The sequence below is a fragment of the Camelus bactrianus genome, chromosome 6 (genome assembly GCF_048773025.1).
Source record: "Camelus bactrianus isolate YW-2024 breed Bactrian camel chromosome 6, ASM4877302v1, whole genome shotgun sequence".
Lineage (NCBI taxonomy): Eukaryota > Metazoa > Chordata > Mammalia > Artiodactyla > Camelidae > Camelus > Camelus bactrianus.
This window is the reverse complement of record NC_133544.1, coordinates 57,021,217-57,043,203: the sequence shown is the minus strand read 5'-3', so window position 1 is coordinate 57,043,203 and position 21,987 is coordinate 57,021,217. Positions and strand designations below refer to the sequence as shown.

General features: G+C 37.4%; 1 protein-coding gene and 1 long non-coding RNA gene across 9 annotated transcripts in view; one reads left to right on the top strand and one right to left on the bottom strand.

Annotated features, from left to right (window-relative positions):
• LOC105075249 (uncharacterized) overlaps positions 1-21,987 on the top strand; it is a 58,903-nt gene that overhangs the window by 22,245 nt on the left and 14,671 nt on the right. For 4 of the 5 annotated variants that reach the window (XR_012507559.1, XR_012507561.1, XR_012507562.1 and 1 more), the window contains exons 2-3: positions 18,182-18,294; positions 18,763-18,916. This is a non-coding gene — a long non-coding RNA (uncharacterized LOC105075249). Of the gene's footprint in view, positions 1-17,676; positions 17,816-18,181; positions 18,295-18,762; positions 18,917-21,987 lie in introns of those variants that run through there. The other variant, XR_012507560.1, reaches the window with a different exon arrangement.
• HEATR5A (HEAT repeat containing 5A) overlaps positions 16,261-21,987 on the bottom strand; it is an 87,735-nt gene continuing 82,008 nt past the window's right edge. For all 4 annotated transcript variants that reach the window (XM_074365687.1, XM_074365689.1, XM_074365688.1 and 1 more), the window contains 3 exons: positions 19,448-19,602; positions 18,073-18,286; positions 16,261-17,795 (listed from right to left, as the gene is read on the bottom strand). In XM_074365687.1, the coding sequence (XP_074221788.1) occupies positions 17,488-17,795; positions 18,073-18,286; positions 19,448-19,602 (677 nt within the window). In that variant the 3' untranslated portion in view covers positions 16,261-17,487. The remainder of the gene's footprint in view (positions 17,796-18,072; positions 18,287-19,447; positions 19,603-21,987) is intronic.

Genomic DNA, 21,987 nt, shown 5'->3' with positions numbered 1-21,987 from the left:
AAGAGGAGTATGAGAATTTATGGCAACAGGAAGAAGGAAAAGGGGAAGAAGAAGACTACAAGAGGAGGAAGAGAAGAAAGAGTAGAAGACGTTATGGTAGCAAAAGGAATAGTCAGAAAGAGAAAGAGAACTGCTATATTTTAAAACACCCAGGCACTGAAAGAGAAGCTCTTAGTAAATAAGAACTGAAATATATTGAGTACTTACTGCATGCCAGGCATTACTCTAACTACTTTAATTATGATCTCATTTAATGTAGGCTGTGTCCCTAAGAAATAGGTGCTAGGATTATCTGCATCCCCATTTTGCAGATACAGAATAAAGCCAGGAATCAACCCCAAGCAGTCTGGCTCCAGAATCCATGCTCTTAACTAAACAGTATTTTTTCTCATCGTATGTGATGTTTTTTAGGCTGCCCCTTTGGACATAGAGGCATATTTGTTCTTTCACAAAAGAATGAGGATGGAAGAAAAGAAATGGGTGGAGGTAGGCAAATAAGAACCATTTTTTAAATCAGAGACAAGAGAGGGAAAAAAAGTTGCGAGACAGAATGTACAACCTTATTGATGATTTAAGAAATAGCACACTCACACACACACACACACACACACTCTTTAGAGGGGAAAAAATTTTTTTCAGACTCCCTGGTTTCCTGAACTGTCTGATTCTTTTTTTGTTTGTCTGTTGTTACCTTTATTTTTCGGAATGCTATTTATAAACTGAGAGTGGTGAGAAAGTTGATCTTTGGGAAAGGAAAAAAAGGTTCTAGATTCTAAATTTCCTAATCCAAAAATCTAACAGTTTTGGGAGATAAGAGTGTCTACAGTTAGTCAAGAGGTTTGAGAGAGAAACCATTTAGGGAAGTTTAGAAACTTCCTCCCTCTGACCCTTCAGTTTGTATATAAGGCTAAGCCCCTCATGTATCCTTAGAAGAACAGGATATCCTGACTTAAATAATAAAGGCAGCAATGTGAGACCTCTAGATGAGGGTCTCAGCTGCTTTTCCTGTTACCTGAATTAACAACTCAGTTCAACAAGATCCAGGCTTGGATTCTCTGCTGTCCTCAAATATAGATTTGAAAAAGCTGGGCTGATTGGTGGACAGTGGCCCAGTGCCTTCTTTGATCCTGGAACAAACGGCCTTGGCTCGTCACGATGGCATAGTGGGCTCCATGAATTGGTGTGTGATTTTGTCACATCCTATAATGGAACTTTGCCCACCAGTCTCCAGGATCCAAGGCAGGGCAAAAGCTCGCTGCCTGTGCTGAGAACTTTCCTCCCTCATCACCGCTCCCCTGCTGTGAGCTATGAGTGTATGGCTCCCGAGCTCTGAGCTGCCAGTCACCATTCTCTACAGACACAAGCCGGTAGCTACTGGGTCTGAGCTTGTGTTCACTGGCAGCAGGAGGCCAGAGTATAAACTTCTTCACCTGATGGTGGCACTTAAATCAACAGAGTTGCCAGGAACCAGTGAGCGCACTTAAATAATGCACATGATTTTTAGCATTACATAAGTAACCAATGATAAAATACATCATGTCGGGATAGAAGAAATTAATGCCTTAGAGATGAGGAGATACCATTACAAGGGCTCAACAAAATGGAAAAACTTCCCCAGTAGTCCCTCTTTGATTCTCTCAGTCTCTCAGTGGCTAGCTGGAAGGCAGACAGAATAATTAGAAGGTGCTAGTGTCACCTTGGGACCTAACTGCCTTCCTTCCTTTAAGGAACAGAAATCCAGAAGGATCTTCTCAGTTGGTTACCCCATGGGAAGAGCCTTGAAAACAGCTAAACATTTAAAGAGTGTGTGTGTATTAGGGTGTGATTATGGTGATTTATAACAGCACCAAGGACACATTCTCATTTCTAAGCATGGGATGACACCAGTTTACCCAAATACAGAAGCTAGAAGAAGGGCTTAATTCACTAATGTTTCTTGTTGGGTTGCTCAGTAGCTTGAATGACTAAAGGGGATTGAAAAGCTGCCATTAAAGGCAGAATTTTATTATTCAGAGCCCACTCCGAGACTTTTGATTTTTTTTCTGTGGGGGTGGAGATTAGGTTTATTGATTTATTTTTAGAGGAGATACTGGGGATTGAACCCAGGACTTCATGCATTCTAAGCATGCACTCTGCCACTTGAGCTATAACCTCCTCATTGAGATTCTTGATTTTTAATATTAGGAAGGCCAGTTATGTTTCCTGACTGGTGCCTAAGGTAGCCTCTTAAATGCACTAAAATTTTTTTTTAATTCCTCAGTATTTTAAATGATAAACTTTGTGCTCATGTAAGGAAATTCAATAGTAAAGAATAGTATAAGGTGATTTCCTGGTCCCAGTCCCTAATCATCATTAATAGTTCTTTATATATCCTTCTGGAAATTTTCCATGCTTATAAAAGCACACACACACACACACATGCTTCAACAAATATAAAGACTTATATACAAATAAATACATGTTATAATGTATAATATATTAATAAAATCATAAATAGCATAATAAGCATTGTATTCTGCAACTTTTTTTTAAGAATTTAGTGTTGGACATTTTTGCACACCAGTACAATTGATTTGTTACATTTAACAAATAGTTTCATATTATTCCAATATTTATATTACTGTGCTTTAATCAGGTATATGATCTTGGCTTAGCCATGAGGTGCTCCTGCTTGGACTCTACTCTAGCCAGATAGCCCATGATGGTTCAGTTGTGCCAGCTGTGTTGGTGTTCAATACGGGCATTGTCCAGCAGCTTCCTACTTCGTGGTCTTCCAGAGCTGCTTGACTCATGCATATCTTTTAAGTTGGTGTTTCTTTCTCATTGACTTATTGAACTCATGAGGGCCTTCAGTAAATTCTCATTTTTTTTTTTTATTTTAAGTATTATGTATATGCAACTAAGAACCTTGACTGATAACATCTTTCTTTCTACTGCCTGGAAGCAATTCTGTCAATGTTTTATTCTATTTTTCCCCAGATTTTTGCTTTGCATTTTTTATTATTATTAAGATCAAGCACTCTATTTTTTGTTTATTTAGCTTAGCATGCACAAATACATTATTTTAAATTCGATGTAAATAAATTTTAAAGTTTATGTAATTATACCATAGTATTTGCACCGTAATTTCCTTATCCATGGTCCTATTGGATATTTGAGTTTGTTCTAAAATGTCTGAATTATAAATAATCTTCAAATAAATCTTTTTGTATGTTTTAATCAATTGTTTTTAATATTTGCTTAGAATAAATTCCCAAGAGTGGAATTATACACAAAGGTAAGAAGTCCTAATATTAAGCTTGTGACCAAACACTACAAAAATGCATGGGTTCAGAAGATGGAGAAAAGGCACCGGTCATGATAATCATCAAAACATTTATTGAGCACCAACTAGATACATGGCCACATTGGTCACTAAGACATGATCCTTGCCCTTACAATTGAGTCAAAAATTTTCTCATCATCTGACTTGCAAACAAGATCTACCAACACATAATCTATAAAAATGTGTAAACAGGACACTGAACTAGAATATGCTGTGGTGAAAGACATAGAATATTAGTTAAAGAAGAAACTGTAGTAATTTTATGGTATAAATAAATTAAAATAAGGCAACATAATTCATAAGTTTTTCTAGGTTTCTGATTATAAAGGTTTGAGCAAATAAATGAACGTAAGTACTTAAAAAAATTTTTTCTGGCTATAGATTTATTCACACAAAACAATCCCCTCCAACCTGAATAGGCTGAGCAAGTTGACCACCATATCTGCCTCTGGACTGGAATTTGGTTGCTGACCCAGCAACCTGTCTATAGGTGTCTCTGTTGGGTGAGTCTTTGCTGGTTGCTTGCCCTCCAGGCCTGTGGGCTGGCCTGCCATTCTCAGGATAACTGTGGTACAGGGTAATAGGCATGATCTCAGGGGCAAATAGTGGTCGTTAGGGAGATCCTGGCTACCCTGTTGGTAAGGAACCTGTAGCAATGTCTCCAGGCAAACTGTTCTTCCCTTCAGTAGTGACTCTCATAACATTGTCAGGGAGGAAGAAAATTTCCTCTCCCCTTCTGGTTTATTCTGACTAGTCTAAATGATGGCATGAGACAGATTGATGGGAGAAAATCTAAACAAAAGTTTAATAACATGTATATGTGGGGGAGACCTAGGAAAACTGAGTAACTCGTCAAAATGGTTGAAACTTTTACCTTAAAAGCCATCTTCAGCTAAAGACAAAAGACGATATTGGGGGTACTGGTTTGGGACCTCAAAGGGAGAGGAAAGCTATTGACATGGAGATGGAAAAGGAAGTGTTTGATAAACAAATGTTTTCTGGGCCATACGGAGAGACAGTGGGACTCAGAGAGGAATTTTAACAAACAGACTTTGCTAGGTTCCTCCGCATCTACACACCTGGTTCATACTATAGTTATCTATGGTGGTAGCCCCCTTCCTGGAACAGGCCCTCTCTTTCTACATTCTTTTAGGCAGTTAGGGGGACAGTCAAAGCTTCTTCCTGAGTCTCTCAGGCCTTGATTGTTTTCAGCTGGAAATAATCCTCATTCCAAAGAGACATTTTGGGGTGTCAGGTTTTGCTTCCCTACAACATGAAGGTTGGGCGCATGCTTCCCTGCCAGCTCCAGGTGCTTTGGCATGTTGACTTCCTTCTTGATCATCATCACTCCCTCCTTAAAAAGGAGTTTATAAATGGCATCCAGTTCTTCCTGGGCATCATCTTTTGGGCCTGGAAAGCCAACATAATCTATTAAATGTACTCCTTTATAAAAACAGATTCAGACAGTCTGCATCTTAAGGCCAGAAGGAACTGCTGGGGGAGAATCCATATACGGCTATTTCCAGGGACTATGTACTGAGCTTCATTTCTTGGAAAGTTTGAGGTACTTGGGAAGGAGAAATCCTTTCTTTACAGCACCAAATAAGAACAACAATATCATTTAAAATTTACTTCATTTATCCTTATCCCTAAAAATGAAAAGGGCAAGATGATTGATCTGTAGAATTCCTAACCAGTCATTTCTGTTTAATTACTAAACCTCATCATTGTATTAACCAATTGCTGCAATTTCCAAAGGCAGTGGGAAATTTTTTTAGTCTGCCGGAGAAAGAAGGACTTTATAGCAAGACGTTCAGACCAGACAGGCTAAATCTAAGTGACCCCCCCTCCAAAAGACACAAAGTGCTTAATTTTTCCTGGAAAACTTGGAAACATGCTGAAGAATGTGTCCCCATTTGGGAGGCAAAATGTAGACCTACCTCGTTGCATTTTATATTCTTTGGGACCAGATCATGGAGTTCTAAGCTTTTTGGTTGTAGCAGGAATACCATATGCTGTGGTCTAGAATATTTGGGCTCAGAACAGTCAGTGCAAATGCCATTTTCCTAGTCAGGATAGACCTCCTCCCAACCCATAGTCAACATTTCATGTCCATATTAGGCTACGTTGTTGCCTACAACACAAGATGATACTGTGTTCTGGGTAGAACTTCATGTGGCCATGAATCTAGCCTTTTTCCTCATTACAGAATAGTGCCTTTAGATTTGCATTAGATTTGAAGGGGAGCAAAATAGCAGATGACTTTCATCCTTAACCTCGGCATAAATGGCTTAAGGAAACAAAAACTCCTACTTTCAGAGGACCAGGATGGGGTGGCAGATAGAACCCTTGATGATCAAGTTTTAGAGATCAGTTTTAATACACATAAGTTTACTATTAAATATACAAGATAGTCCCTGACAAAAACAAGGCTTTGTCCTGAACTCACCACACCTACAAACTCCCCATCTTTTAGGAAAAAAACATGGGCATTTGTGCACCTTCTAAGCTGAATGGCCCCAGCACACAGTGGGTGCCCAGAGGATGTCTCTTGAGCAGGACAACACTGACATCTGGTTAGAGCACCACAAGTCTGACCATGAGTTTGATAACTCTGATACATGCCCAGAGCTGACTCAGGCTTTGATTGGACTATTTGTGGTCATCTGATCTTTTGTCAGAAATTCCTTGGCATGTAGGATTTAAAGAAGTTAAAAGCTCTCCCCTGCCCATCCCCCAGCTTCACAGATGAGAGGTTAACAAACTCAAAAGCCAGAGGATAGGGCAGGTGGCTCAATCTTGCTATTCCGAGAACTTTGGCCACCTGCCAGGGTGGACAAAGCAAACCAGCACATATTTTTTAATTTCTTCACAGTCTATTAGGTAACATATAATAAATACTCTTTAACTAAAAGCATTTAAAGTCACATGCCCAGAACCTTTTTATTTATCCAGTCTCTCTATGTTGACCATGTATCATCAAAAAAATTCTGGAGATATTCATGCTATTAGATTCCTTTACTACTATCTTAGTTATGTGTAAACAGGAATTTTCATTTGAGTCATAATTAGTCTCCAGATAATTAACTCATGAATCTGTGGCTAAAACTTTCCTTTTTAATAGCCTTAAATTCTACTAAAGTAAAGCTAACAGAAAGGGGAGAGAAGTAAGTTTGGGGGAAATACTATTTGGCCCATACTTCTTAAACCAGTTTAACTTGATTTTACTGTATTTTTGATTGGTCAGGTGTAGGTAAGAGACTTTACATAACTGCTATCTTAATTTGCTGAGTTAGAGAAGCTCCTTGATTTTTACTTAGTTCCTTATATAGCTTGTGTTCATTTCTTTTGATTTCTCCATGAGCATTCATTCTATCACCACTCGGTAATTATTTGGAGCTTGTGTTTTGGATCCAGCTGTTTAAGAAGAACAACTGAGAAGGAAATTAGACCAAATTTATTCTACGAGGTGAGAATGAAATAGGAGCTGATCTTAAGCATGAAGCCAAAATGAAATCAGGCACGCAGAAAAATGTGCAAGGTGATTATGAAATTTGCTTCTAAATTAGATATAACTGCAGCAAGCTGCATCTTTTTTCAGACTCAGCTCAGGGCCAGTTGGCAACCTCTCTAGTCCTTTGCAGTGGGGTAAATCCACTCAAAACTTTGAGTTCAGCTGTCTTCCCTATTGATTCAAATTATGCTGTGATCCTTTTCTTTAAAGTCATGAAAATAGGACAACAGATTCAGTTGTCAGCATCAGCTGTGGTAGTCACTCACTCTGTTTGTTTGTTTGTTTGTTTTTAAATTTTTAAAGCCTCTATTAGAAAGTTGATTTCATATGGTCTCCTGCTGGAGTAAGTCTATATCTGAGGATGCTAAAAGCTTTGCTGCCAAGCCAGTTTTGAATACAGACTAAACTGGGAAAAGAGCCTTCATTGGAATGGTGGCCAAGAAGCTAGTCAGTTGTAGATGTAGCTTAAAAGGTCTTTGGCTCACTTGTAAGAATGCTGGCAGCCTCAACATTTGCTGCAAGTTTCTCTCATTAGTCAATTGTTTTTGAGTTTCTTTCCCACTGGGAAACCCAAGATTGTCTCTTGCCTGAGTGTACCATTTTCAGCTGATCTCTTCCCCTGAGATGTTAGGAATGATGCCCTGCCACATCCCCTGTGAGTCACAGGTCAGGAGGCAGGAAGCCTTCCAAATTCTTTGCATGTAGCCACCACCCTACTTCTCTGTGACTCAGTCCACACTCTGAAAAGGGCATAGACAACATACCTTGAGAAGCATCTGAGGCTTAGACCCAGAAGTGTCAGAACCAGAAAGGATCTCAGATAGCCTGTCCAAGAGGAGAACTAACCATTTTGGTTCACCTGATACTGACAGATTTCCCAGGACACAGAACTTTCAGTGCTGAACCTGGGAATCCTAGGCAAATTGGGATAGTTGGTCATGCTATGCTCAATTATTTTGCAGAGAAGAAACTGAGGCCCAGGAGGCTGACTTGCCCATGTTAACAAAATTTGTCAGTGGCAGATCTGGAATTAGAATCCAGTTGCATTGGTTTTAGAGTTCAGCGCTCTTTCTATGCTGGTACTTATATTCGCACCATGCACTGCACACTTTAGGTGCTGAAGTTTCTATTGTGGTTATTTTTTGAGTTCAAGGGAAGTGCTTTTCACAGATAGGATCATTCCTAATTAGCAATGATCTCACTCAAGGTCATGATGAATCCATGGTGAAATTAGGCCTCTATTTCTCAACTCTGAACAGAACAGAGTGAATCAAGGGGAGGGAAGTTTAGTGAGAAATAATGGAAGCGGTTAAGAAAACAGAAGGATTGTACAAAGATGGAGAGACCTAGGTGTACAGATTGGCTGAGCAACACTACAGCTGGGGACACACAGAAATAGGTTACGGGGTGTAAAAACCAAAGAGAAGGATGTATTATTTCCCTCAGAAAAAGTGTGGTAACAACCATGTGATGAAAATCATATCACCGGGGTTCATGGTTCTGTGTTTTCCAAGGACTTCAAAAGAACCTAACTCCCAGCAGTACTTGTTCAACATCTGAGATCTGCCTGTTTTTCTTACCAATTTTCTCCCCTGGATGCTGAGTTTGTTTTTTTTTTTATAAAGTTGCATAAGTTCCTAGGGATCATTAGTCTATTATATCTAGATCTTTGTGATCATTTATCTACACACTGCTGTATTCCTATTCAGTGCTATAGTCTTTTCACCTGCAAGAGGTTATCTGAATGAGGGAATGGAGAAAGCATTAGGAATATGACTAGTTGACAATCAAGATTAGAGAGGTGACTATTGGAAACAAGGGTCCAGGAACAACATTGTTTATTGTGGCCATCTTCAGCAGTTCCCTTTGTGGTAGTGCTTGGCACTTGATTTCTTTTATCTGGGCTGGAGCCCAAGGAAGTGGTACATGGAAAAGGAGCAGCATAAACAAAATGGAAGTGACTAAGGTGTTTTGACACTCATTAAGATGGGTGTTACTCTCAAAATGGAAGCCAGGTACCTACTTTTCTATTCCACCACACCTTTTCCTGCTGCTGACCAGAGACAGAGTTACCTGTTCTTCTGACTAATAGCTAAAAACACAGGTGAACAGAGGCTGAGCTGACCTACTTTGTAAGTACCTGTTATAGTGTTAATCAGCAAATTTACTAAAGCAGGCAGAGGTCATGTGGTGTCATAGCCATTCTGCTTTAGACTGAAGGCCAAGTTGGGAGCTGACCTTAGATAGGGGAGTGCTCAAAAAGTGGACTTGTGACCAGCCATTCAGAAGCAAGACGACTAACAAATGCTGGTTAAAAATGCAAATTATTGGACCGTACCTAGACATTCTGAATAAGATTTTCTTTTTATTACTTTTGTTTTGTTTTGTTTTGGAGGGTGGAGGAGGTGATTAGGTTTGTTTGTTTGTTTGTTTGTTTGTTTTAGTGGAGGTACTGGGGATTGAACCCAGGACTTCCTGCATGCTAAGCATGTACTCTACCACTCAGCTATATCCTGCCCCCTAGGTTTTCTTTTTAAATAAACTTTTAAATTTAGAATGGTTTTAGATTGACAGAAAAGTGAAGATAGTACAGAGTTGCCATATACTACACACCCAGTTTCACCTGTTATTAATGTATTACGTTAGTGTGGTTCATTTGTCACAACTGGTCAACCAACATTGATGCTTCATTGTTAACTAAAGTCCATACTTTATTCAGATTTCCTCAATTTTTACCTAATGTCCTGTTTCTGTTCCAGGACCCCATTCAGAATACATTGCATTGCATCATCATTCTTAGGCTCTTGGTTGTGACCGTTTCTCAGACTTCCCTTGTTTTTGATGACCTTGATGGTTTTGGAAAGTCTGGCTAGAAGTTTCATACACTGCTTTTCAATTTGGGTTTGTCTGCTGTTCTTCTCATAATTAGACTGGAGTTACAGGTTTTTGGAAAGAAGACCACAGAGGTAAAGTGCCACTCTGATTGTGTCATTTCAGGGGTACATACTATCAACGTGACTTACCATTGTTGATGTTAATCTTGATCACCTGGCTGAGGTAGTATTTTAAAGTTTTTCCAATGTAAAATTTTTCTTTTTTCTTCCCCTTTTCTTTGAAAGGAAATCCCTATGTGCAGCCCACACTTAAGAGGTGCAGAGTTGTGTTTCACCTCCGTGAGGGTAAAATATCTACATAAATTATTTGGAATTCTTGTACGTGGGAGATTTGTTTTCTACCATTTGTTTATTCAGTAATTTATATTGGTATAGACTCGTGGACATTTATTTTGTACTTTGACATGCCTCCTTATTGATTTTTCTTGTTAGTTTGTTTTTAGCATGTCATTACTTTCTAGCACTTTTTTTGGTGGGGGGCACTTGTTTTTTTCAACAGGCTTTCCTACTGTTTTCAGGCACACTACACGTAGGCAGATACTGACAGGGAAAAATGTCCCATATTTGTGAGATCATATGAGTAACATAGACTCGCACTATAAATAAGAGTGTCAGGCCCCTTCTCTGAAGATTCTGATTTAGTGGGTCTAGGGTGAGCCCCAAGGATCTGGATTTTTTAACAACTATCCTTAGATGATTTGCACAGTCAGGCATATTTGGTAAAACACGGCCTTAAGGTCATTTTAATGAAGACTTTTAAATAAGGCTTAATTTAGATAGATAGCTACAGTCATGGTGTTGAAAGAATAATACTTTACAGTTGGGGTTTCAGGTGTTTTCAAAGGCACTTTTGTCATTGGATTCTCATTAAAATATGAAGGAGGAAGAACGCTTCATAGATGAGAAGAGTGAAAACCCAGGTAGTAAGGTGGCTTTCCTGCGATCACACAGTTGGATACACCACCATACTATGGTCGATAGGCAGAAAGGAAAAGCAGTATAGAATCTGTTGTGATTTGGGAATCAAAATAGCATTACTAAGTTAGATTACGGAAAAGATAAATATCAGTCTGCTGATTGCTGGGCAGTAAAGATTTACAATCTGTCTCAATAAAATGGTTACACAAGCTAGGCACTCTCCCTAGCATCCTTTCCTTCTGTTAAAGTGCCTTGTGTTCACCTGATCTGTTGAGCAACTACTCTGTGCTGAGTATAGCCTCGTCTCTTAACTTTGTCACTGACTCCTTTTTTATGTTTATTTGTTTATTTAATGGAGGGACTGGGGATTGAACCCAGGGCCTTGAGCATGCTAAGCATGTGCTCTACTACTGAGCTATACCCTACCCCTGTAACTAACTCCTTTTTTAAAAACTTGATATAAATCTGTGTGGATTTTCTAGGGCTGCCGTTATAAAGTACCACAAACGTATGTATGTATGTATGTATGTATGTATGTATGTATGTATGTATGTATGTATGTATTATGCATGCATGTATGTATGTATGTATTATTTTTCACCATTTAAAAACACCAACTCATTTTAAACAGCAGAAACTTACTCTCTTGGAGTCCTGAAGGCTAAAACCCCAAATCAAGGTATTGGCAGGCCATGCTCCCTTCAAAGCCTCTAAGGGGGTTCCTTGCTCCTTCAAGCTCCTGGCAGGCCCAGGCACTTCTCAGCTGTGTCTCTGCCTTTGTCTTCACATGTCCATCTCCCTGAGTGTCTGTCTCTGTGTCTTCTAATGGCATTCCCCTCTTCTTACAAGGACAAGCTGGTCAGATTGGATTAAGGTCCCACCCTGCTCCAGTGTGACCTCAAGTATTTACATTTGCAGTGACCCTGTTTCCAAATAAGGTCACATACTGAGGTAGTAGTGGTTAAGACAACATCTACTTAGGAGACACAATTCAACCCATAACAAATGCACATAACATAAATTAATCCTTTTAAAGTGTACTATTCCTTGGTTTTTATTATAGTCATGTGGTTGTGCAACCAACACCACTAATTCCAGAACCTTTTCTATATTTCAGAGAGACCCGATACCCATTAGCAGTCACCTTCCCTTCCAGCCTCCCCCGACCCCTGGCAACCAGTAATCTGCTTTCTGTTTGCATGGATTTGTGTATTCATAAATATTTCATATAAATGGACATTTCATAAAATGGAATGATATAGTAAGAGGCCTTTTATGTGTGGCTTTTTTCACTGAGCATACTTGTTTTCAAAGTTTATGCACTCTGTAGCATGCATCACTACTTCATTCCTTTTTATGGGTAAATACTAGTCCATTGTATGGCTATACCAATTTTGTTTATACATTCATCAGTTGATGGATACTTGAGTTGTTCCCAGTTTGGGGCTATTATCAATAATTCTGCTATAAATATTCTTGTACAAGTTTTCACATAAATGCTTTTAATTCTTTCAGAAGTAGAAGTGGAATTGCTGGATCATATCACAATTATGATTAACTTTTTAAGAAATTCCCGAATCGCTTTCCAAAGCAGCTGTATTAATTAAATTCTCACTAGCAATGTAAGAAGGTTCTAATTTCTATACATCCTCCCCAACACTTGTTATTGTCTTTCTGATTACAGCCTAGAGGAAATGAGGTGGTATCTCACTGTGGTTTTGTATTTCCCACATGACTAAGGATATAGCATCTTTTCATGTGCATATTGGCCCTTTGTCTATCTTCTCTGGAGAAAAGTCTGTTTAAATCCTTTACTCATTTTAAAATCGAGTTGTCTTTTGGTTGTTGACTTGCAAGAGTTCTTTATATATGCTGGATATTCTCTCTCCCTCCCTCTCTCTCTCTCTAGATATTTAGGTATGATTTGCAAAAATCTTCCTCCCATTCTGTGGGTTGTCTTTTCACTTTCTTGATTGGTGTCCTTTGAAGCACCAGGTTTTAATTTTGGTGAAGTCCAGTTTATCTACCTTGTCACTTGTGTATTGTAGGTGTCATAGCTAAGAAACCATTGACAAGTAGGTACTTGAAAATGATTATAGAAAAGATGATTTTGAAGCTCACATAATGATATATGCTAGACAGGTTTTCAGGGAAGAGTATGGAAAACCCCCAGCCTTTTAAAATAGAATGAACTGTTCTAAATGGTTTAGGCATGTTTGCCGAGAGACAGATTCTGCAAGTTCTAGTACTGTGTTAAGGACTGAAATCAAACAACGAAAAGTCTGCAAAATTTTTATACAACACTGAGAAGTCAGAATGGTCACATTGTTAGTGAAAAGAGAAAGCGTCTGTAATGAAAAATATAGCAGCTGGCAGAGTGCCAGTACAGCTGGGGAATAGGAAGTAGATGGTCTAACCGTTTCTCATTTGATACTGACTCACAATAGGTGGGTTGAATGCTGGAAGTAACACTTCCATAATTTAGAAAATCTATTTTTATGGTAATTTTGTGTTTAAACAAAGGCCAGATAATGTGTTTCTAGCACCTGATTCTACTAGGGAGGGAAAGGTACGAGATGATGAGTCACTCTGGCAGTTCAGGGAGGGATGAGCTGTCCTCCAGCATTTGCTTTATAGACCCTAAGACCCAAAGCTTTAAGATCAGAAACAAGTAACTAACAGAAATACTGAGGTTTATAGAACTCACTGTTCAGCAGAGAGCATCAGTTTTGGTTGCACGTGCACATTTTTTTTCCTGAGGCCACTTGCACTACCTCCAATAACAGCACTAACAAAACTTTTCTTGCTGTGTCACTGACATGCTTTAAATTGCTTAAAAAATATCTCACAAGTTATCTAGTGTGATAGTTACCTCACCAAAACTATCTCACTAAAATATTCCAAGTTTTGTTCTTTCTTGCAATATTTTAATTTATAAAGCACTCCACTATTGCTGATATGTTTGTGTGTGTGTGTATGTGTATGTATTTTGCTTATAAAGTTTTTTGCATCTAGTTATTTTTTCAGGAAAAAAGTGATTAAATCTTGATCCATTAAGGAAAACATCAACATCAGTTTTTCATTGGCAGTGATGACCTCTTATTTTCTTAAAAAATATAGTTAGAATCCTTTAAAAAAAAAAAAACTGTATGTTTTTTTGGAAATACGTTGTCTATTTAAAGTGATATGTGGACATGTACTAAGAATGGCTACCAGGTAACTAGAATTTTCTTCAAGTAGGTTGTGAACTCGTTTTATAATGCCCCAAGTAGAATAGTGCAGCTAACCAAACAGGCAACTAAAGGAAGCTAGCTCCTTTGAATTTATAGAACCTGGGATTGTATTTGTGTCTGTACTGTATATATTCCAGTGCTGTATCACAACACTAAATTTCCTATTTCCTCAAAGCTAAAAGCCCAGGCTTCAGTTAAATAGACTGATAAACATACAACTCAACTGGCTGATGATTGTCAGTTAGCCAGCAGTTGAATAACCATATTTCTAGCAAACATGGAGATAAATTTCTTCTAAGCTGAGGTCTTGCAAGGAGTAGCAAGTTATTTGTAAAGAGGAAAATATATTCAGTTGATGGAGAAAATGTGATACATGTAGTTACCTTGACTCCAGCTATGTTAATGGGACTCTGGAAAGATGCAGATGGGCAGAGTGCTGAAGCTTCAGGACTGTTACCTTAATGCAATCCTTTAACATCCAGAAATGATTCAACATTTTAACTCTATAGTTTTGAGGTAATAGACTGTATTTTACATATTGTCCGTTTTGCATTAATATTATCAGCTTATTAGCTTGAGGGTTGAATTTCTTCCCTTATAATGCAAACTAATATTATAATAAAAAAGACAAAGAAAATTCTTCTTTTCAAAATTAGTATTACTGAAGACTCTCAGGTTATGCGTTTATTCTGTCAAATACGTTCTGTTCTCTAAGCCTATATACCATATGATATTCCTTCCGTGAAGTCCTGCTTGGAAGCCCTGCTTTTCTTCCCTGGGCCCCCGTAGCTGTATGGTTATATCTCTTTCACAGCAGGTACTTGTATCTTTTTAAGTGCCTTGATGTTCCTTTTAGGTTAATGTTGAAGTTTGTTTTATAGAATTAGAAATTTTGTTTCAGTGCTCTATTAATAGAAATCTGGGATCTCCAATGTCATTTTTAAAATCTTTCCATGATAAGCTTTTGAGCAGTGGGTTAAATAGAATGAGACTCTCCTAGTAGCTTGCGCTGTTTCTTCCCTTAGAAAAATACAAAGCTCAGGGCAAATATTATACCACTTTTGTTTCATTCAAGTTGCTAATCAGCGTATTTAATTTGTAAAGAATTACCAAGTTAAAATGCAATTGCTTTATCACGACTGGAGACTTGTTAAAACAGATGTAAAGAATTTTTTATGTGTTTTTTAGTTTTAACTATTCAGTTTTAAACAAATCAATTTACATCAACATCTAATTATATAATTTATTCCCATAGAAATTGTAGAGGTCACAAATTTCTTCCACTTTCTTATGTTGTATTAGCCAGAAACCTTTTGGTGGCAATTTGTAGAAATATTAACTGAAAATATCTTTAACAAAGAGTGAAGGCTCCTGAGGGAACATAGAACACGGAGGGAAAAGCTTTATCTTGATGGAATCAGGACTGCTTGAGGACCTTTTGTCTCTAGTGGGGACCCTGGGATCAGAAAGATGGGTCCAAATCTCAACCGGGAAGCCTTAATTTCTTTGTCAGTAAGGATACATTTACAAATTCAGTGTTTTATTAAACAAGATGATACATTTTTAAAAAGGCGATAGAATAGTGCCTAACTTAAAGTTCCTAATTCCATGACACTGCACATGGTATTTTTTCACAACTGTTGACATTCACGTAGCACCTTTAATCCAGCCAATTCAGGATACCAGGTCATTAAATGATGAGTAGAAATCTTAAAGTTTAAGGACAAACTAAATGAAACAAAACACAAAATAATACAAAGGAAACCCAAATCAAATTAATAAATTACATCCTGAAAGTATCCCAGTCCAGCATTTGCCTTGGCAAAGGAATAAATTTCTGAGCTAAAATTCATCCTACACTAGTGCAATTCAACAGTTTTAAAGTCTCTAGTTGATGCTACACAGGCAGTTATAGAAGACAGAATTTCTCCCTTTGAGGAGGCACTGTCTAAAAGGGAGATACTAAAATGCAATGTGATTGATCTTCAATGCATAGAATAGATGAAGTACTGCAGGAACACAGATGAAGAAGTAGTTAAGTCTGCTTGGTTTGAAAGGAGGTTACGAAGTGTTAAGCAGAGTTATGAAGGGGAAGTGACATTTAAAACAGGCCTAAATGGAGTGGGAGTCGGCTGACAGAACAGGGGAGAGAAGGGCATTCAGGTGAAGGAAACAGAAGTATACAGGCGAATTCAGAGACAATTAGGAAGACAGAGAATCCAAACCACTGCAAAGAATGCTCCAAAGAAAAGGGCCCCTCCAAGAAAAAAGGCTAAGTTTCAGAGACGGTATTATTTGCAACATAGAATTGATTTTTTGGAATCTGTGAGACTAACCAGTCATCTTTTGTGGGTAAAATAATTTCAAACACAAGAATGATAAAGAAAATTAGCTTTATTTATGTAAATTAGAAAAATTGATTGTAGTGTTAGACTTTGTCAAATGTTTTCATTCTGAACAATTTACAAGAGTATTTACAAACATAATAAAATAGAGTATATCACATTGCTCTTGCTTGACTCCAAGTGTCTCTCATTTCTGAACATGCCATCATTTTGGCTTTTAATTTTTAACAGGGAAATGATTTGTTTTGACACAGTGCTTGATTCACACAATTTAACACTGAAGTAGGAGAGTCAGTGATCACCAACAGTTAAAAAATATTTTTCAACCAATATGAATTTATCATTAGGTTTTTTTCTATATTAAAATATGTTTCATGTTAAGAAAACATACTTGTATTCACTGATGATCTAAATTTGTTGTACTACATTTGACATTTATATAAACCCATAGTTAATTTAAATATAAATATGAATCTATATTAAACTCATTAGTATGAATGTTTGCCACAAATGAAGAGAACTGTTAGCAACAGAGGTAAAAGAAAACCCATGTGAGAAACTGAAATGGAAATGTCCTATTCTATTTAAAACGCATAAAATTTGAATTTTCTGAACTCAATACAAATAAAGCCATTAGATCGTGAAAAGCCATGATATTTATAGACACCAAATCTCAAGTCACACTGTAGGGCTGTAATTAATTTGTACTTTATATATTAAGTAATTCTAAGCCAAGTTTCCTGAATAGCTTTCCCATGATTTAATTTATGTTGTCTGAGAAATCCAAGAAAGTTTAATACAATTACGGAATGAGGCAGAATTTTAAATCAGTATTTGGGATACTATATAAATGCAAATAATTTATACTAGAGTCAACTCTATATTTGCCATAGTAGTAAGTATATCATGTGTGTATGGACTGTTAGAAGAAATAAACTTCATTTTTAAAGCAGTGGTTTGTTTTCTAAGTTCAGTTCTTTAACACTTTCCTGAAATTCCTGGCAAGAATTCTGACAGAGCTTTGTGATTTTATTATATGGAAAAAAACAAACAAACAAAAAACCAAAAACAACCCCAAATCAAAAACCAACACAAAAAATGTTAAGTTTGCTGTTACTTTGAAAAGTCACAGCTATTTAAGGTAAAACAAAAAACCAGACCTCCAAGTGCACTTGTGTCTAAAATGTCACTTTTGCCCCGAAAGAGAAGGAAATGATCAAGTATTGTGTTAAGGTGCTTAGCTATTAAAAAAAAAAAATCAGAGGAAGTTGGTCTTTAATTGGATGCTTAAATTTTTTCCAGAGTTCTTAGTATGTTTAGATGTTGGTATCTTGACTTTGACACTTTCCTGATTGCCCTTTATAGCAGCTTCAAGGCGAGCTTTCAAAGCTGGAGAAGAAGCCATTACACTTTTAAAAACTGATGAATACTGAGGCCCAATCTGCATGAGATTTTGTAAAGCAAAGTCATGCAGATTTCTCATTATGGAAGTTGCTGATCCCAGAGCATTCTCATCCAAAAGGAAGGAAATGAGGATGGGCAGAAGACAGGCCACCAGCTGAGAGCCTGGAAAGTGAACAAATGATGTAAGACTCAGGTTCAGGGATGTAAATGTTCCTTATACATGATCTGTACATATTTTCCCCATTAGAGTTATTCCAATCTCTCCTCCCAAATTAATACTAAATAATATCAGTACTTGGATTAACATTAACACCTGCCTTTCAGTGAATGTGACGGTATATTGTTAAGTGACTAATTGGATGTTTTATATTTTAAATAACATTAAATTCCTGATTTTGAACAGCTTCTGATTTAGCACGCATTTAGTGCTCACACTTACGATGGTGTTCTTCAGCAATGGCTACCAGTGCTTCCAAGACCTTTATGCCTTCTTGAAAGATCTGAAGCTCAGTAGTATCTTCAGGTTTTCTCTTGTCTATTTCCTGCAGTTTTTCCACAATAGAGGATACTAACGAGTAAATGTATGGGTACGAAACAGCTGGATTTGGATACTGAAAAATGGAAAGTAGGAGCTGATAGGTCTTGATTTGTACCTAATAAGGTAAGAGACAAAAACAGTATAAACTGTAAATATAAATTTGCAATTATATTAAAATGTAAGCTCTAATGTAAGTTTTAAAAAGTAAATTGAAAAATATAAATGAAAAAAAATTAAAGTCCCCTTACCCCAAATACTTAAATTTATTTATAATTTATCTTTAATTTTGGAAGTCCAGGACTAACAGATATTCAAACTTGCTAAGTGCTTGTGATGCTAACAGTGGCTGTGATAGCTCAGAGTGGGGATAAAGGCATGTGAGTGGTTAATTTTTCTACTTTTGACTAGTTCCCATTTTTCCCCTCATGTGTCTGTCTATAATGTAAAAATCTGAACCAAAACAAAACATACACACAACCTTGAAAAATATTTAGGAGACTCTGGAAAATGTTTTAGACTAAAATCACATATTTTTGATATTATGAAGATTTTAAGGATCTGTGTCTGGACCATATTATGTGTTGTTATCAGAGCCACCACTTTGAGGCTGCTACAGAAAGCTCTTGTGAGGCCAGAAGCAATAAACAGGACAGAAGAACAAAAGGAGAAGACTATACATCAAAGATACAAATCACCCTTTATTTGATTCACTGTGATGATATCTGAATGATCATTTTTGTAAACAGTAAGTAAAACAGGAAATTAATCTAACAGGTAAACGGACCATAAAGGAATGAGATTAATTTGTATATACTGTTCTTGAAATAGGTCCCATTATTTTACAATCATATACTGAAGCCATGTGCTTCCTTTTGTTTTTCTCTTTCCTTTCCTTCTTCCTTCCTTCCTTCCTTTCTTTCCTTCCTTCCTTCTTTCCTAAGGAAATCTACTATAATAAGCTACAAAGGGTTTTATAAAAAGTCCCTTGTAAAGTTCTAGTGATGTATCAATTTTAGAGATGCCCCTATCAAATTTAGCTTTTTATAAAAAAAAATTTCCTCTCTCTTTCTGTAGCTGCATTCTATCCTCAGGGCCAAAGAACAAGACTGTTATTATTTGGCTTTGTCGACACAAGAATAGGACTTAATCCAAACCTAAAAATAAAAGAAATTCAGTCTGGTACTTCTTGTTGGACCCAACAAAATCACAAAGAAAAGTTCTGCAAAAACCTAAACATATTCCTATTAAGAAATACCTCTCTTTTGAAGACACTTACCATAGGATCTTTTATCTCAAGAGTAGCCTTAAATTTCTCAATACAGCGCTTCTGAAGGCATGGGATGGTAGTTACTTCTGGACTGGTGGACAAAATAAATACTGTGATAGCAGTAAGTAGACTGACTTCATCTAGTTCTTGGTGTGTTCCATCCACTAAAGAGAAACAATCTATGAGAAACAGATACCAGTGCTCTCATACTTACTGTTCTATGTATCTGTAAAGCTGTCTTTAGTTTGGTAGTAATAATTTCTTTTGTGTACCTAACAGTTACAGATAATAAACATTGATTGACAAGAATCCTGGCAAATGCTGTAGGTTTTAAAATGGGTACTGTAAGTCATTCTAGAGTCAAGAATTACCAAAGTAATTATAATCTTCCTAGGTAGGTAGAGCCATCAGTAAACACATATATTCATTTTCTAGGAATATGCATTTACTAGTTTTGTGACCTTAGATATCTAACCCAGTCTTCAGTTTTCTCATCTGTAAAATGAGAATAACAGTACTTATATTTATAAAGTTATGAAGATTAAATGAGTTAATCCACATAAAGCATTCAGAATAGCACGTTGCACATAATGCCCAAAACAAAGTAACTATTACATTATTATTTCTACTGTGGAGCAACACAGAAATGCTTGGACAATTGTTTTTCCTGTTAAATTTAAAGTACTTGTATTTTGATAATACACATGTCAATACATGAAAATACCTTAGCACTTTGTTTGCTACTTATACTATTTCTTAACAGTACTGAAAATACCTGTGTGAGTCACAATCATTTAAAGGAATTTTCTATTAGATGTAATTTACCTTCATTTCCCAAAGTCATACTCTCATTAAATAATTTTAATGAACCTGCTGTGGAAAATCAATGTTATTTAAAAAGGAAAAGGCATGGCAAATTCAGCTCATTAAATTGTATAAGAATGGATTGCTCCTCATGAAAAAATTACTTACATATATGTATAGTAGCTTTGATAACATTCATTCATCAAATCTTTAAGAAACATTTACTAGGTGCCAGGACTCTTTTTGGCACTGAGAATACAATTTACAAAGATATACTATATACCAGGAAGTAAATAATTCAATTTCAGCTAGTCACCAGGTCTATGAATATATAAAAAAAAATTAAGAGATAATAGAAAGCGACCCAAGGAGTTGCTACATTGGGTGGCCAGAGAGAGAAAGGCTTGAGGAGATTAATATTAGAGTGCTGACACTTGAGAGCCAGCAGCAATGAAAGCAAAATATTATGGATGGGTGGGATTTATTTTATAAAAATAATCTGAATAATTTTAAGGTAAAACAGGTGCATAGCTAACATTTAAAATTATGACAACATTACTATAAGCACTTTATATGTATTAAATATTTGATCTTCACAATAGCACCATGGGGTAGGTTCTCTTATTTCCCCCATTTTATGGAAAGACTGAGGAACAGAAATTCAGTCATTTGCCTAAATCACAAGGCATTCAGTTTGATCCAGAGAGCGTACTGTGAACCGTCATGCCCCACTGCTTCCCATCTAGCCAAGTTATTTTTAGTCATTTATAGCAACTTGAAACTGCAACATACATACTCAGCTAGTCTGTTCAGTAAAAAATGTCTTTTTATTCTCAGTAATATAAAGCTCCACAGATTCTTCGTCCTGTTCCTTCTAAAACTCCCTAATTCCCCTACCCCTGCCCCAATCCCCGTATTCCCACTCTCCTTCACCTGCGATGGGTGCAGGGTTCCCTTAGCATTAGCCCTGCGGAGAGGCCAAGTGGTAGGGAGCTGAGGCCTCCTGCTGCCAGCCTGGAAGAGACTGAGGCCTCTCACCGGCAGCCACAGCCACAGCCACGAGTGCGTCCCCTTGCAAATGGGTTCTTTAGCTGCGACCCTGGCCCACATCTTAACAGTAACCTCAAGAGAGACCCTGAGACAGAACCACCCAGCTCTGCTGCTCCCCAATTCCTGACCCACAGAAACTGTCAGATAAGAAATGTTTGTTGTTCGAAGCCACTAAGTTTTGGGGCAATTTGTTACCTAGCAAATGTTTTCTCTGTCACAATCAGCTCCTTTGATTTCTCTCAGTAGCTAGCCCAAATCCTCAAGATCTTAACCTCATTCCCCGACAGAAAACAGAAAACCATCTTTGTGTCTGTACAAGGTGAAAGAGGCAAGCTCATCATAACTCTCAGCTTAAAAACCAACACCTATTACTTTCCATTGTATCTCCTTTTCTTCCCTCACATTGGCAGAGGTTAATCCTTCTAAATGCGCTGTGAATATTATTCCCTTCTGTCCAGGAAAGGGACACTGCTTCCCACCCTGATACTTCCAACCCTATCTGCACCTTCTTTTTCCCCCATAAGCAAAACCTCATGCTAGAGTCAGTTCCTTGAGCCTCTCTCTTCCTTCAGCTTCCCTGTCTTCCTGTGGAGAGGAGCCTGTACTGGATCCCTCCCCTTCCTGCCTCCTCACTTGTACCTCAACACTGTGAGCACGGTCCCCTGGTGTATTTTACACTGCTGACCACTCTCTAG